This window comes from Condylura cristata, unplaced genomic scaffold (assembly GCF_000260355.1).
Source record: "Condylura cristata isolate star-nosed mole 26May11 unplaced genomic scaffold, ConCri1.0 scaffold00010, whole genome shotgun sequence".
In the NCBI taxonomy this organism is placed as follows: domain Eukaryota; kingdom Metazoa; phylum Chordata; class Mammalia; order Eulipotyphla; family Talpidae; genus Condylura; species Condylura cristata.
This window is the reverse complement of record NW_004567111.1, coordinates 8,459,834-8,475,928: the sequence shown is the minus strand read 5'-3', so window position 1 is coordinate 8,475,928 and position 16,095 is coordinate 8,459,834. Positions and strand designations below refer to the sequence as shown.

Below are 16,095 nucleotides of genomic sequence, written 5' to 3'. Positions count from 1 at the left end.
CCACTGCTCCCCTCAGCAGTGTACTTCGTCCATCTGCCTGTTCTGCTCCCCACTCTGTCTCTGGTGAAGTCTCTCGCCACCCCTGAACCTCTGGCCTGTACCCCAGTTCTGTATGAACAAATAAATAAATCTTTAACAACAACAAAAAAAAGAACCTTCCCCACTGCCTGAATTTAAGAAATAAAGATTACAGGGCCCTCCCTGATGGCGCAACAGGTTAAAGCGCAGCACTGTGACACTCTTCACAGCCACTGCAGCACAAGTTCGACCCCTGGGCAGGGTGGTGACCCACATGGTGCAGCAGAACTTTCCTGTCTCCCTGCTGCTCCCCTCAGTAGTGGGCTTCAGTGGGTGTGCCTGGGCTGCTCCCCACTGTCTTGGTGAATCCTCTTGCCCCCTGCAACTCTGGCCCACATCTCAGTTCTTTTAAGCAAAAATAAATAAAAATGAAAAAAAAAAAAAAAACCGAGAGAGAAAGGGACCAAGAGACAATGCCAAAGAGCATACACTTTCATTGTATATTCATAGTAGCCAAAAATGTTTAATTTTTTTTTTGCTCTTGCTTTTTTAAAAATTGAGGAAACATTGATTTACAACATAATCTGTGATTTAGAGGTATGAGGTACCCCCCTTTAGGTGTTGTTACCACTCCACACCCAGCACCAACGCACCCATAGTCCACCATGGTCCAGGGGGCCCCCCTCCCCACTCTTCCTCACCCCTGCCCCTCCCATTCTGGTAGTCTCAATTCCACCACCAGGTTTCTAGAAGTTGTTATCTGTCTGCTTTATGTGACCAGGTAAGACCGACCTGGGACATCCACTTTTGGCTATTTATGGGACAAACATAAGGGCATGATTCCAAAGGTTACCTGCACCCCCGTGTTCATTGCAGCACTATTCACAATAGCCAAGGGGTGGAAACAACCTAAATGCCCATGAACAGACGAGTGGGTAAAGAAGATGGGGTCTGTACACAATGGAACATGACTGACTATAAAAAAATTATTAAACCCTGCTGTTCTTGGCAACATGAATCAAGGGGATGATGTTAAGGGAAATTAGAGAGGGACAAATACCATCTACTCTATGTGGCTGATAACGAGACAAAACAAATGGGCAATCAAACCCTTCGAGTCCACTAAAATGACTCTAGCTAATTTGCCTGTACACTGCCCAAGCCAATCGGGGCCACTTAAGTCTCCCCACTACTCAGCTTCAGGGGGCCTCCTGCTTGTTACTGGGTGTCTACCGTGGCATTGTTTCCTCCTGTTCTAGTTCATTGCTCTAATCTTTTTTTTTTTTTAAACTTCATCTGCCTGTAACCTGGAACTTGGCATGTCTCATGGGTGGCCTGTGAGTTGCGCCAGCTACCATCAGCCTTGACATTTTGTATCCTCTCCTGGGGGGAGGATTTAACACACACTGAGGTTAGTAATCATCGTGTTAACCCCTCAAAATGTATCTATGCATCTTGAACAGTGAATGCTCTCATCCATGTTTTAGCTAGATCCTCCACTTGGGTATGCCACAGATCTCTAAAGCTCAACATTTTGCAAATATAATTTACTATCCTCTAGTCTTTCCAATTCAATAGCAATGAAGTCAAGAAAGTGAACCTCCCATGTATAATCAATCAACAAGTTTTTTAATCTAGAGAATTTACCCGTCTGCCCCCAACACTACCCTGTTTATCCTGCTGTAGCTTAGACCTTGTCACTGCCAGCTTGATTTACTGCAACAGCTTCATAACTTGGATATCTGCAGAAGCTCAATCTTGCCTCCCTTAAATTCATCTTTCACGCTGTTGCCAGAATAAGCCATCAAGAACATAATTCTGGAGTCAATAAAAATGGCAAAAGATCTCGTAACATTCATGATATATTACTTAGTGGGAAAAAAAAAGCAGACTCTGAAACAGCATGTCTATTATGAACCCATATCTGGTTTTTAGAAATTTGTGTATGTGCTCCAAGATGTGAAACGAACGAGTGGGTTGTCTTCCAGGGGCAGATCATGGATGATTTTCATTATATTATTCAGTTTTCTCAGCTTTCTACAATGAGCACAGGTATTTTTGAAATTAGGAAACAGAAAATCCCACAAATCTACTGATACCAATTTCTTCCCTGGAATCCTGAGTTAGTTCTGCAGGCAGGAAGAGGTCCAAGCATTTGGGGGGTGCACCTGACCATCTCACTCCTCTCATCTTGTGTCACCCCACCTCATCTTGTATCATAATATAGAGTTTCTCAGACATTGGGGTACATCAGAATCAGTAGACCCATACCCAGAGTTTCTCTGATTTCTAAGTGACACAGATATTCTGGTCTGGAGACACATTACAAAATTATTGTTGCGGTAAAACAGACACAACATAATACTAACCATCTGAACTACTTTCAAGTGTAAAACCCAGTGACATTAAACACATTCACAGTGTCATTCCATGTTGGTCTTACCCATTTTCAAAACTATTTTATGACCCCAAACGGAAACTCTGTACCTATTAGATAATAACTATTGCCTCTCCTCCCTTTCCCCTTGTGAAGTCTCCCTCCCCCCAGGGAAGCCTCTATTCTACAATGCCTCTATGAATTTTCTGTTTTCAGTGCCTCATGTATATACCCATCTGATTTAGCCATTGGTCCATAAGTGTATATTTGGGCTGTTTCCACCCCTGGCTATTGTGAATAAGACTGCTATAAACATTGGTGGCCAAGAACCAAGTGCCCACTTTCACTGACCTTGGGTAAGTACTAGAAGTGGAATTGTTCGAGCACGTGGTGAACATGCTCAGTTCTCGAGGCCCTGACAGGTTATTTTCCCATTTTACATCCCGCCAATGGTGCCACAAGGTACCCAATTTCTCTTATTTCTTTAGCAATGCAGCCAGTCGCTTCCTCGAATGATCTTAAAGTCTTTAGGGGAGAGGAGAGTAAAAAAATACATGATTAAGTATTTAAAAATTTTTTTTTTGAAAAGCAAAATAAAAACATACATTATTAATAAAAGTTCTAGCCTACAATTAAATTACATTAAAATACTGATAATTTTATAAATAATTTTAAACAACATACATGATACATGATACAATTTCTCTGATACCCAGTTACTTCTATATATAGTTCAGTGACTGATTTTGAGAAAATGAAAAATAACATCCTTTTAAAATATTAACTTAATTTTACAAAATTATCAAAAGTCAAAAAGTGCTAGATATGCATCCATTTTGCTCCATTTTTTGAAACAAAACAATGATCAAACCTTAAAAAAAGATGAATTAAGGCATAGGTCTCATTCTATAGTATTTACAAAGGATTTTAGACACTTTCTGGCAATGGGAAGTTTGCAAGCTGAGTGAGGTCCCTAAGAAAAGCCTCACTGACCCAGCTGTGACTGGCCTAGTGCCCTCTGCTTCCTCAGAGTTGGGGACCTTCCTTGCGCTTCCCCAACCTCAGAGAGGGCTCTTTCTCTGCCTCTTGGTCCCAGTCTCCAGAAGAGAAGGCTTCTGAAAGATGTACATATTTAAATGCGGTGCTAGTATTGAAACTCCTGTCAAGATTGAAGCTTTCTGCCTTTCAATTCCACAGAAGTCAAGAATCGAGTTCCAGATGAAGAGAGGACTGTGCCATTCAGACACGTGATTTCGTGCCACTTGCTGAGGTAGGGTAAGTTTCGCTGTGAAAACTGTCCAGAACTACAGGTGTGGGGGTCAGCCTGGGAAGGGTTCTAGTGCCTTCTCTGCATTCTTCCAGTTGTGAAAATTCTCACTGTACCATTCAACTGATCGGAAAAAAAAAAAAAACAAGAGAGAGGAGTCAAAAAACTAAATTATCAGCTCACCAGTATTTTATTGAGTTCCTTGCTAGGTAAGGGAAGGCCTGTCATCAGTTCATCAGCTGCCAAGAGCTGGCTAATGACAGAAGGAACTTGATTCTAAGCTAACCGAAGAAGTAAACCAGAAGATCTTCCACTCCCCAAACAGTTAGCATTAAAATCAATTTTTTTTTCTTTTTAAATTCAAAGGTCCTTCAATGTGAAATTTGCTGGTATTAAGTGTTAAAGACATTTTTAGTTTTGTTTTTTTTTTTAAGATTTATTTATTTATTTGTGCATACAGAACTGGGGTACAGGCCAGAGGCTCAGGGGTGGTGAGAGGCTTCACCAGAGACAGAGTGGGGAGCAGAACAGGCAGATCGACGAAGTACACTGCTGAGGGAAGCAGCGGGCGGGTCAGGAGAGGTCTGCCGCGCCATGTGGTCACCTCCGGGGCAGGCGGCAGAAGGGAATTGAACTCATGCGGAAGTGGCTTCAGATTCTCAGTGCTGTGCTTTAACCCGCTGCACCACCAGGGAGGGCCGACATTTTTAAGTTTTAAGGAATCAGAAGGGAGGGAGGTAGGATATAAACCATCTGTACTGACTTTAAAGTTGTAGGGGGTAAGTGTAGCAGCTTGTTGTAACTGTAGCAACACTGCATTTATGAGCCTGTGAGGTAGAGGTGCTTCTATCTGTCAATGTGCAGAGTTATTTTATGTTGCTAGCCTCTGAGTAAAGCTTTTTAGTTAAAAAAAAAAAAAAACTGGTAAAAAAATCTTTGAATTTAATTTTTAAAATTCAGCACAACCACTTTATAGTTTGAGCTTGCATTTCTAAATAAATTTTAGTATTTCTACAAAAATATTTTACATACTTAAATTTCTGCACATACCAAATGCTTTTCCTATCTGTTTCAATACTTAAAAACTCAAGATACTCAAGACTCAACTCTGTTTCATCAAATCTAACTAGCCACTGACCGTAACTAGCCAGTGGTCTTTAAGATGGTCCATCCCTTAACAGCACTAAGAAAGAGAAAAAGCTGCAAAAGTAATCATAAGACAAAGATGATTGTAAAACACATACCTTTCCAAGATGTCAAAAAAACGTGAAAGAATGAGCAGCTGGGAATCAGTGAAATCTTAATCTGATAAATGCTAGTAAGATAGGAAAGGTGATCAGAAGTTTGAAACTGAAACTGCTTCGGACCTGCACTACTATTGCTACTAACAGTGATGCATCTGGAACAATAATTTGAAAGTCAAAATGATTCATCACACTCTGCTGAATTTGTCCAATGCTAAAAATAATTCACTTTTCCTTTACATTTTCTGAATCCCTCTTCCACCCAGACGATCAATTCAACACATACTTGTTTTCTTTATCCCTTCTTTCCAAGGCACTTTAGGTCTCCATCCTAAGCCATGCATTTTTTCTGACTTCATTGGATATCTCATGTCATTGGTAGGTCTTGGAAAACAAAACAGATTGAAAGTGATGTCAGAGATATATGCATTTCCAGATTTAAATACTGCAAGAAATAATGTGTTCATGCATCTTTATCACAGTGCAATTCTTTTTGGTAAAAAATTTCTCCCTGGTAACATGCTTATATAGAAATGTGTAAAATAAAGCATATATTAAACTATATGTACCTTACATATTAAGACAAATTAATATATTATGATTTAAATCTGTACTTAAATCATTTATTGTGATTTAAGTCTGACTAAACTCATCTATCATTGCAGATGAATGACCCTCTCTGTGGCTTATCCTTTTTTATTTCAAACACCAACTAGATATGAATTCTGTGCTTCAAACCTAAGTGTTTGATGAATAAATAAATAAAGCCACATAAACTTAGTGTTCCCACTCCTGAGTCAGAGACTTTATATGCATTATAACTAAACCTTAAAATACCTTGGTAAGCAAAATATTATATCCATATTATTATTCCTATAAAAAAGAATCAACCTTTTCTTTAAGCCACGTAGCTGGTAAGTACACTACCATATACTACTCTTATGACATTTTTTTTTTAAAGATTTATTTATTTATTCATACAGAACTAGGGTACAGGTCAGAGATGCGGAGGGTGAGAGGATTCACCAGAGACACAGTGGGGAGCAGAACAGGCGGATCACAGAAGTACACTGCTGAGGGGAGCAGTGGGCGGGTCAGGAGAGGTCTGCCGCGCCATGTGGTCACCTCCGGTGCAGGCGGGGATGGAACTCATGCGGAAGTGGCTTAAGCTTCTTAGTGCAGTGCTTTAACCCGCTGCGCCACCAGGGAGGGCCGACATTTTTAATTATAAAAAAAAAACCAGCAGAAAATTCAAGAGAGAAACTAGTTTCTTGTTAAGCCCAGATGTGATATAACTTACATAATGTTATCAGTAGCTAAGATTACACAACTCCTCTCCCCTCACCAATGCTTTAGCTTGTGACATACCTGTCGTGAACATAATCCACCCAGTTTTCCATTTCAGAATCTGAATTGGTCTCTTTGATCTGTCAAAAAGGAAGAGGATTTTGAGCCAAACTGTACGTTAGACAGAGAATAACAATGGTGTCCAGTGGTTGATACAAAAGACAAAAGCAACCTCCTCAAAGCGGGGGAGACAGCTTACTGGAGAGCATGCCAGTGAGGCTTTCTACATTTTATCAATCAATTCCATCTAAGGCTCAGAATACACATTGTCTACACAAATTATGGTAGAAAATGAAAAATTGGGGGCTTCTGGTTATCAGTCAGAGTGATGTTTATGATTTATGATAAGAAAATTCATACTTTTGATAGATAATAGGAAGAACACAGAGCCAATGATTTGATCAACCATGCCCACTTAATGAAGCTTTCATGGAAACCCTAGAGAACAGACTGGGAGAAGCTTCCAGGCTACTGAATACCTCGTCCCACACATCTCCTCTACCTGGTACTCCTAAGTTATATTCTTATAAAAAAAAGTGATACTCTAGTGAGCAAACTGCTTTCCTCGCTGAGCCCAGCAAGCCACTCTAACAAACTGTTGCAGCGAGTGGGTCAGAATCCCAGGCGGCAGCCAGCTCTTGTGATGGGGCCCCCAAGAGAGGAAGGTTATGTGGGACTAACCCCTTGACCTGCAAAATCTAAAAATATCTTTAGGTAATCCCAGAATTGGGTCAAACTGTAGGACACCCAGCTGTTATCTTGGTGTGGAAACTGGTTGGTATTGAAAACCCACAAATTTGGAGAGCTTGGTGTTCTGTGAGGGATGTGTAAGGAGGTAACTTCACATATGTAGTCACCTGTTCAGCCTGACTGACGTTCCCTGATATCTACAAACTCTCAAAAGTATCATCGTTCCTTCAGTCTAAGACACATAATTTTATATTTCTAAAAAGTGCGGCAGGTCTTACGATAGGTCTGAACACTTAATGTATTGGGTTTTTTTTTTTTTTTTTTTTTGGAAAAGTTGTTACTAAGTGAGTAGTGATACAACTTCAAAAAAGGATGTATGCTAACATAAACATGGCTTAAACAGTTTTAAATTTCATTTTTTACGTGTTCCCTTTTCAATTGAGACAACTGTTAACTGATTTTGTGACACTTTGCAACTTGCCCTCTCACAAGAGATACACACCAGTTGGATCAGCTCCTTGGCAAGCTGAACAACGGACATTTCAAAATTGGTTCCAATATTATAAATTTCGCCTGGTTTTCCCTTTTTGAGGACAGTGAGAAATGCTTCTACTACATCAGTAGCATAAAGGAAGTTTCTTGTCTGAAGCCCAGATCCATGAATGCAGCTATAAAGGTCAAATGAAAAGGAATCAGAATGTGTAACAAAGGAAGCACTCCCAAAGCTGAGTAAGTTCACGACTGGGTACAAATCCAAAGAAGGCAAATCCCAGGGAGTCCTAGAAAGCTTTTAGTAGAAACATATCCTTAATTCTTAAGCTATCTCCACACTTCTGGAGGGAAGTGGCAAGCATAAAAGTGACCCTGAGAATATTTATCAATTTTAGACCTTCAATTTACTTTGAAGAAACTTCTACAGTCCTAGGAATTAAATAAATCATCTGGGAAAAGTAAGATTATATAAAGATATTTGTCAAGTTTTAATGCCATAAGTCAAAGTTCTGGGACTGATTGAGACTGGAAACTATCTTAGCAAATAAATTTATAAAGATGAACAGAGATTGTTAACTATTTAAACAACATTATCATAATTGTAGAAGGCATTCTAAAATTCGTTAGGACTTTCGAGTCTATGGTCTCCATCTTTAAGACTTTACGATTTTTCAAAAAAGATGTCACTGAATACTATCAACGGCCAGAATGACGTGAGTATAAAGCTAAATGATAACATACCATTTCCTGTTGTGCTGTAGTAAAGATATAAATTTTGGAATAACCTAGAAGAACATGGAAATATCACTTCAGATTTTGGAATTTCACTTTTAATGGAATTTCACATTAAGATGAATCCAAACACAACATAAGAAATATAGATATTTGGATACTAATTCTTATCAAGAGTGCAAGGAAAAAGCAACCATGATTTTAATACATAAAGAACTCTAACACAGCTTCCTAGTTCCAAAAGAAACCAGTTGTCTGCTAGGTAAATGTGAAGATAAAGCAATACAGTGGAAAAATTCAAACTAAGTTTCCATAAATAGTTAGCTCTTAACACAAAGCTCACTTTTGTGTTGACCATGTTACAAGGGCAGGAATCATCTCTTACTATCAGTATTTTACGAGAGCACCCACTCAATCAGTGCTTGAAATCAATAAAAAGTCAATTCCAGTTGCACCTGGAGTCAAAGAAAATTTGTTAAGCAAGGCAAAATAAGAAATAACTAATTGTACAGGAGACCCCTTAAAGATCCTCCATAGTTAAGCAAAGTAACTACCAATAACCAGCAGATCATAGCACCCTTCCCTATGGGCAGAGATTAATGGAGCCAGCCAGGAAGCACAAAATCCAGTCCCTGGATTTAAGCAGAATTTCTTCCTGGATTTCTTCAACTTGGACTCAATGACATGCAGGCATTTTCCACCTTTTAATGATGCTTATTTTTTGCTACCTACACTTTGAGATCCTACCAAGAACAAGGTACTATCATGTGTATCATCATGGTATCATCTCAGAGGTCCTTCAAACTCCTTTTTAAGTGTTAGCTTTAACCTCCAATTTAGAGGCCTTTAACCTCAAAGGGTCAAAGGCCATGCCAGCGGGGGTCTAGGGTGGGAGCTTCCGCTCAAGTCTTGTATGCTGTCCTTGATGAGATCTGACTGTGTGCTACAGAACACATACACAGACATGCAAGTATGCATATTTAGGATGCAGGTTATCCTGAACAAACAACTGAAGAGAAGTTACAATCACTAAAGTACACTACGAATTTAGAAGTAAAATGTACCTTTTCTGGATACTGATGTGGTCCATAGACATTACTACTTCTTGTGATGACAGCTGGGAACTTAAATAGGATTTAATGTTAAAATAATGAAAGGCCCAGTAACAATCATTACTTAGAGACAGACAGTTTTCAGGTGTGGGTACTTTTGGCTAAAGAACTCCACACATGTTGGAAGTTCCTTGGAACACCAAAAATGGATCTACTATATGATCCAATATTCCTCCCTGAGGAATCTACCCAAAGAACACAAAAACACTAATTCAAAAGGAATTAGTGATCTCCTGCATGCCTATGTTTATTGTAGTTCTATTTACAATAGCCAAGATATAGAAACAACTCAAATGCCCTAAAATAGACAAGTGGGTCAAAAAGATGTGGTATATTTATACAATGGAATATTAGTGGTCAAAAAGACAGATTCAGGCCATTTGCAACTACAAGAATGGAGCTGAAAGGTATTATGCTAGTCAAAATAATTTAGAAGAAAGAAAGAAGATAAATATCAAGTGGTCTCATTTATATGTGGAATATAGAGAATCCAAATAGGTCAAGAAAAAAAGTCAAAATTCTCTTGCTGATCATAGGTCTGACGTATCTAGCAAAGAGGGAGAGAAAGAGGTCATAATACAGTTAGGAAGAACACAAGGGAATATGGTGATGGTTCCCTGGTGACATGCTGGTGGGAGAGCCATGGGGACTTAACCCATGGAAGAAAAAGAAAATAATTAATGGGTAAAAAAAAAAAAAAGAATTCCACTCATGTTAAAAGGCAGAAGCAGAGGGATTGTTTTTCTAGTATCAGTTTCCTGAAGACAGGCAAGGATGTGATTCAGGTAAAAACAGAGGTTCCGAAAAGAAGGAGAGGAATAACCTCTTCAGTGGGCCAAGGGAGATATAAACAGAAGGTTTGTAAGTCAGAGCAGGTAATTGAGGGCACTTGCACCTAGTAATTTCAGAGACCCCCTCTAAGATTCTATACAGTCTTTTGAGTGGGCTCTGTCACTTTTCCTAATCTATGGCTTCTACTCTAAAAATAAAATGTTGCTAGTGCTAACTTGGAGTGCTAACACCTGCATCCAAAGAAAAATGACACAGGAGTTTCTGAAATCAGTTCCTACCTGATATCGTTCCCAGTAAGACTGTACAAAACATTCAGCAGCTGCTTTAGATGATGCATAAGGATTTGTAGGCTGTTTGGGGGAAGATTCATCAAATTCCTAATTTAAAAAATATATATATTTAAAAAATCAGCATTATGCATACTTCTGAAGTGGAAAACTCAGAAAACATGTCACACATTTGAAAGGTCAATCACTATTATCACATTACATTTTTAAGAAATACTTACTGCAACTCCAGTGTGTGACTGGCATTTTTCTAGGCATTTTACAGATAGTAGCTTCTTTAAAATCCACCAACCTCTACTAGGCAGGCAGAAAGAACAGCTAGTGCAAAGGCCCTGAGGCAGAATGGAGGCGAAGGTAAGTGGAACCTTCGAGGCCCACTGTCAAATCATGATCAGGTTTAAGAGTAAGGTTGTAATCTGATTTATATTTTAAAAAGTATTCTATTACTGTGTCAGATCTGATGTAGGGTCCCAGAGGGAAGAAGGTCACCTGATTAAAAAACTGCAAAGAAAGTTGAAAATAGTTGCTTCTCAGAGATGAGACTGAGAATAAGTGTTTGGGGTCTGCTTGTCCTCATTCTAAGTCTTTCAAACCACAGCAGGCCCTTGAATATCCCTTTTGCTCAATGTCATTTTGTTGCAACTTTGATAAGGAAAAATACAACTCAATCATGTCTAGTTAAACAAGGTTACCCAAGGACCTGCTTTCATTATATGCTGGTTGGAGTAAAGCTGCAGTTTTTGAGAACCTGCTGACAATGTTATGTGAGCACTTTCGGTGGGTGTGTTCTTTAGGTGTTTGGGTTTAGATGGACTGGTGGATGGTTGGATGAGTGGATGGCTGGATGGGTGGGTGGATGGATGCATGGATGGGTGGAACAAGGTCACTGCAAATACTATGAAAAATAGAAACTGGTGAAGAGACCTATCTTTTTGTATACAAAGAATAAAATTTACAAATGATTAAAAAGAGAGACCAGGTTCCAGTTTCTACAGTCATCACACTCAGCTGGACGTTCCAGTATATTTTTTCTCAGTAGAAGAGGAGATGAGGGCGAGATCAAGGGCCTAACTCAGAAGTGCTTTGACCCTGGGGAGTGACAGTCATCAGGTAGGGCTGAGCTAAAAAGCTGAGATCTGCTGCTACCCCTCCAGCTCTACCAGACCAGGCTGCTGTTTCTCAATTGGGGTGGCATCATTTTAGTGGAAAGGAAGATACAACTGAGTAACACTTTGGGGAGTCCCACGAGTGAAAATAATGAGAAGATGAAAAAAGCCCAGAGTGGAGCGTAACGGAAGAGCGTGGACTGCGTCATGGCCCGTGGTGTACAGGCAAAGGAGCTTTTCCTGAGCTTACCTGATCGAGGCTGCCTCCGTAGACTTCGTCTGTGCTGACGTATATAAATTTCTCCACTCTGGCTTCATGGGCAGTACTTACCATAACGTGAGTGCCGTAAACATTGACATACGTAAACTCAAAGGCACGTACAAATGACAGATCTGGAAAAAAAGAAGGAAAAGCTACAACAATTTGACCCAAAATACATCAGAGACCAAATGATTGGCCTGTGGTGCCTCAGGTGGAAGGAGAGCACCATTCAAAACACCATTCACTGCCGCTCACTACGGCAGCTTTTAAAAACAACATACAAACACATTGCTGCTTGAGTTCCTCAAGCCCAGGTTACTGAACACACACTCTGAGAATCTAGAGAACAATCAGTGCTAAGTGTGCAAGAAAATACTTTTCGTTTTATTCAGAAGAGTAAAAAATGATACATCTGAATTTTGATTTTTTGAAACTGGAAACCTCCACTTTCTACTAACCAGGGCTGGTCTTCTCAGGTCAAGCTGTGATTGCTGAAAACGATAAATGCTGGATAAAATACTTAAAATAATTTCACTTAAAGAATTGATCCTACTTAATCTGGGGGTGGGTAGCTTCCCTAACAGACTTGCAAACAGAAGCAAAAGTTGGAAAAATGATACATTCGACTACATAAAAATTCTTGCATGGCTTACATATATGTATGTGTGTACATACATATAGACAAGTAAAAAGATAATTGGAAAATGGGGAAATATTTGAATTTGCTAGATACAAAGGTTAGTATCTTCAATCTATAAACAAGTTATACAGAAAAAAAGGAACAGGCCTATATTAACATCAGTAGGAGACATAAACACATAATTTAGATAAAAATATACAAAAGATCTTTATGTTTAAGATGCTGAATTTGAATGATAATGTAGAAATTTAAATGAAAAACTCATGGAAGACGATACATCCTATTGATGAGGACTTAGGGGAAAGATACTTTCTATAATGGGAATGAGAATGCAAAACACAACACCTAAGGAAAGAAATTTGGCAACATCTAGGCAAACTACTACTACACACTGCACAAAATGACAAAAATTGAGATGTCTGAAAAAATTAAGCTCTGGTGAGATCTGGAGCAACAGACAGTCTTACACAGGCCTGCATCACTGGAAAACAGCTGGAATCATCTCAGTGTGCAAATCAGATAGGTGGCTTGCGGGTACTATGCAGCTGTCAGGACATTTGTGACTGGAATGCTCAAAAGCGCCCCAAAGTACACACAATCCAAATGCCCACTGAGGGTAAAAGATAAACTGTGGTTTAGGTCGGGCGTCCCTTAACATAGGGCTAAGCTGTGAGCAGAGCATGCCAGCAAGTCAGCAAAGGTCACAGGGTTTAATTCCCCCAACCTAGACGCCTGCTTCACGCTCAGGCCATGATGCTGTGCTGTGAGCTAGTGACTGGAACTCTGTTAAGCAATGTATGGCATAATCTCAGGCATTTTATATACCTAAAATAAAAATACCAACAAAAATTAACAAGTTGCACTTACATCCAACTACATGGATGAAAAAGCAAGAACCAAAATCCCACATCATATTATATAACAGTTTTATAAAACTTTAAAACCCAGAGTATACTGTTTAGAGATAAATACATACAGAGTGAAATGGTAGAGAAAATCAAGGGTAATTTTTACTTTAAAATGAGGAAATAAGGGCCCTCCTTGGTGGCGCAGCGGGTTAAAGGGCAGCACAAAGAAGCTTAAGCCACTTCCGCATGAGTTCGATCCCCGCCTGCCCCGGAGGTGGCCACATGGCGCGGCAGACCTCTCCTGACCCGCCCGCTGCTCCCCTCAGCAGCGTACTTCGTTGCTCTGCCTGTTCTGTACCCCACTCTGTCTCTGGTGAATCCTCTCACCCTCCACATCTCTGGCCTGTACCCAGTTCTGTACAAATAAATAAATAAATCTTTTTAAAAAAAAATAAAATGAGGAAATAAGGCAGTGAGGATAAATCACTAGAGAGAGTTCAGCAACATTCTGTTTTTTGTTTGGGCGATGGCTACATGGATATTCACATTATTAGTATTCATTTGACTTTTAAATTCTTCTGAATATACACCACATTTCACTACAGAAAATGCTAGACTAAATTAGGAACATACCTTACATACATAAAACAGCATAAGTCATAATATAATGTTCAACTGTGCATCCATCATTACCCAGTTTAAGGAACCCAAAGAGATACATTTGCAGGCCCAGAAGTGATCACTACCCTGAACTGGGCTAAATTAAACAGTTTTAAAATAGCATGCACTTTTACCTCTCCATAAATATGCCCTGCCAAGCTCCAAGGATTTCAATGCCAGTGGCCATGTCTCATCTGTCTGGTAACATATGCTCTTCCAATGATACATGCTAAATAACCTCCTCGTTCCAACCCACTCCCAACCTTTGGTTTAGACTCGTTAACAACTGGGGAGAAAAACTGCCCTTCAAAACGGTAACATAGAAGAATGCTTACCTACATGTGTTTGTGCCGCAAAATGTAGGACTATATCTATTTTCTCTGTTTCAAAAAGCAGTTTTACAAAGTGAGAGTCACATATGTCACCCTATAAAAAAATGAAAAAAAGAGTACATTTTATTGAATACTCACATTTATAATCCCCATTTAATATATGAACAAAAAAGAACAAGAAAAAAAAAACAAAGAAATTTCCCTTCCAATAACCTTGGTTTATTTTTTTTTAAGATTTATTTTATTTATTTATGCATATAAGAGCTGGAATGTAGGCCAGAGATGTGGGGGGGGGCTGGGAGGGTATGAGAGGACTCCCCAGAGACAGAGCGGGGAGCAGAACAGGCAGATGGACTGAAATCCACTGCTGAGGGGGCAGAGGGGAGGCCAGAGAGGTCTGCCACGCCATGTGGATCAGCTTTTTGGCTGGGGCTCAAACTCATGCTAAGTGGCTGCTGAGACTTAATCCCTGGTGCCAGCAGGGAGGCCCAATCTGTCAGCTTGGTTTAATACAGAGTATCTTAAAAATCTAACTTAAGTGCTCATGGAAGCATGGTATTTTTCTTTAGCATCTTAGGAGATAAGATATTCAACTTAAAATATATTTTGCCAGTAAGTAGCTGAAACAATATTTTATTGAGTACTAACTACTGAGAATGACATTAGTTTTTTTCTCATAATATTTGTGCCAATTAAGGCTAGTATATTAACAGGAAAAATGTAAATATATTTTTAAAGATTTGATACATGTTATTGAAGTACATTTAAAGTTTACTGACTGGAATGACACTTTCAAAATTGTACTTCATAGCAACAAAGCAAACTAATGTGTAGCTTTGATGCTACATGAACATTTAATTCTTCTAAAAATATATATTTGTAACCATTCTTTAGTGATGGAAGAAGACCTCCATAAAGAAGAGAATTGTAAAGTGGTTACTTAATAAATATTTTTCAAAATGTGTTTTTAAAAAGAAAGTTGAAAAAATGACTTAAATAAAAGACAAACCATTGGGCACTTCCATTTGACATTAAAACATCCCTTTGCAGGTTTGACCTGCTTCTCTGCTTTAGACTTTGGACTCTTCTAAGAGTGGTTAGTGAGAATCAGCCTGCCAGCGCAAACCAACCAGCCTCCTAGGGAAAGCCTTTTCCATGGACGGTAGAGAGGAAGGTTTGGCCAGTAGCTGTTCTTTTTGAGTAACAGCACACTATACCAATCTCTTTCAATGCCATTAAGTTCATTTTAAAAGAGGCTAGTCAGGATGCAAACATCAGAAAGCATGTAAGTTCAATCAACTATTCAGATCTGCCAAGGCATCAAAAATCACACATGGCTTGCTATGCACTGGTGGCGCAAAACAGTATTCGCCAGTGTCCACAGAACTCCCAGAAATGAAGAGGTCTTCAATAAGTGTGCTTTCTAAGTTCATGTGAAATAGATATCATTTCTGACTGATGAGAGAAGTACAATATAGTAACTATATAACTATAGTTATATAAAAACTTTCTTACCTGGATAAATTTGTAGTTTTGTCTGTCAGAAATAGTTTCAAGATTCTTCAAACTTGCACAGTAATCCAGCTTCCAGTGAGGAAGTGTTGGGAGTTGGGGAGAAACAACACAAAAGTAATGATAGCTTTTTCCATAAAATATCAATTTATTTTAAAGACTGGAGATGCTTTGATAATAGAATAAGTTATAATAGAAGAACCTGTCTTCTTAAAGCATTTACCTTTAAGTATTTTAAGTAGGTTCTGACATCTTGGAAACATATACACACATAACTTTGTTCCTTTTTCCAAATACAAAAAATTACTTTTTTGTAAACCTCTCCTTTAAAAGGTTTTCCTGCATGGCCCTCCCTGGTAGTTCAGTGGGGGTAAAGC

At 39.1% G+C, this 16,095-nt stretch overlaps 1 protein-coding gene across 1 annotated transcript in view; it reads right to left on the bottom strand.

The window, feature by feature from the left end:
* Positions 1–1,276: 1,276 nt before the first annotated feature.
* Positions 1,277–16,095, bottom strand: part of TGDS (TDP-glucose 4,6-dehydratase) — a 17,513-nt gene continuing 2,694 nt past the window's right edge. The window contains 10 exon segments of the mRNA XM_004680298.2: positions 1,277–3,785; positions 5,193–5,290; positions 6,275–6,333; positions 7,446–7,611; positions 8,177–8,220; positions 9,232–9,291; positions 10,350–10,448; positions 11,715–11,857; positions 14,210–14,300; positions 15,722–15,845. Coding sequence (XP_004680355.1) covers positions 3,715–3,785; positions 5,193–5,290; positions 6,275–6,333; positions 7,446–7,611; positions 8,177–8,220; positions 9,232–9,291; positions 10,350–10,448; positions 11,715–11,857; positions 14,210–14,300; positions 15,722–15,845 — 955 coding nt within the window. The 3' untranslated portion in view covers positions 1,277–3,714.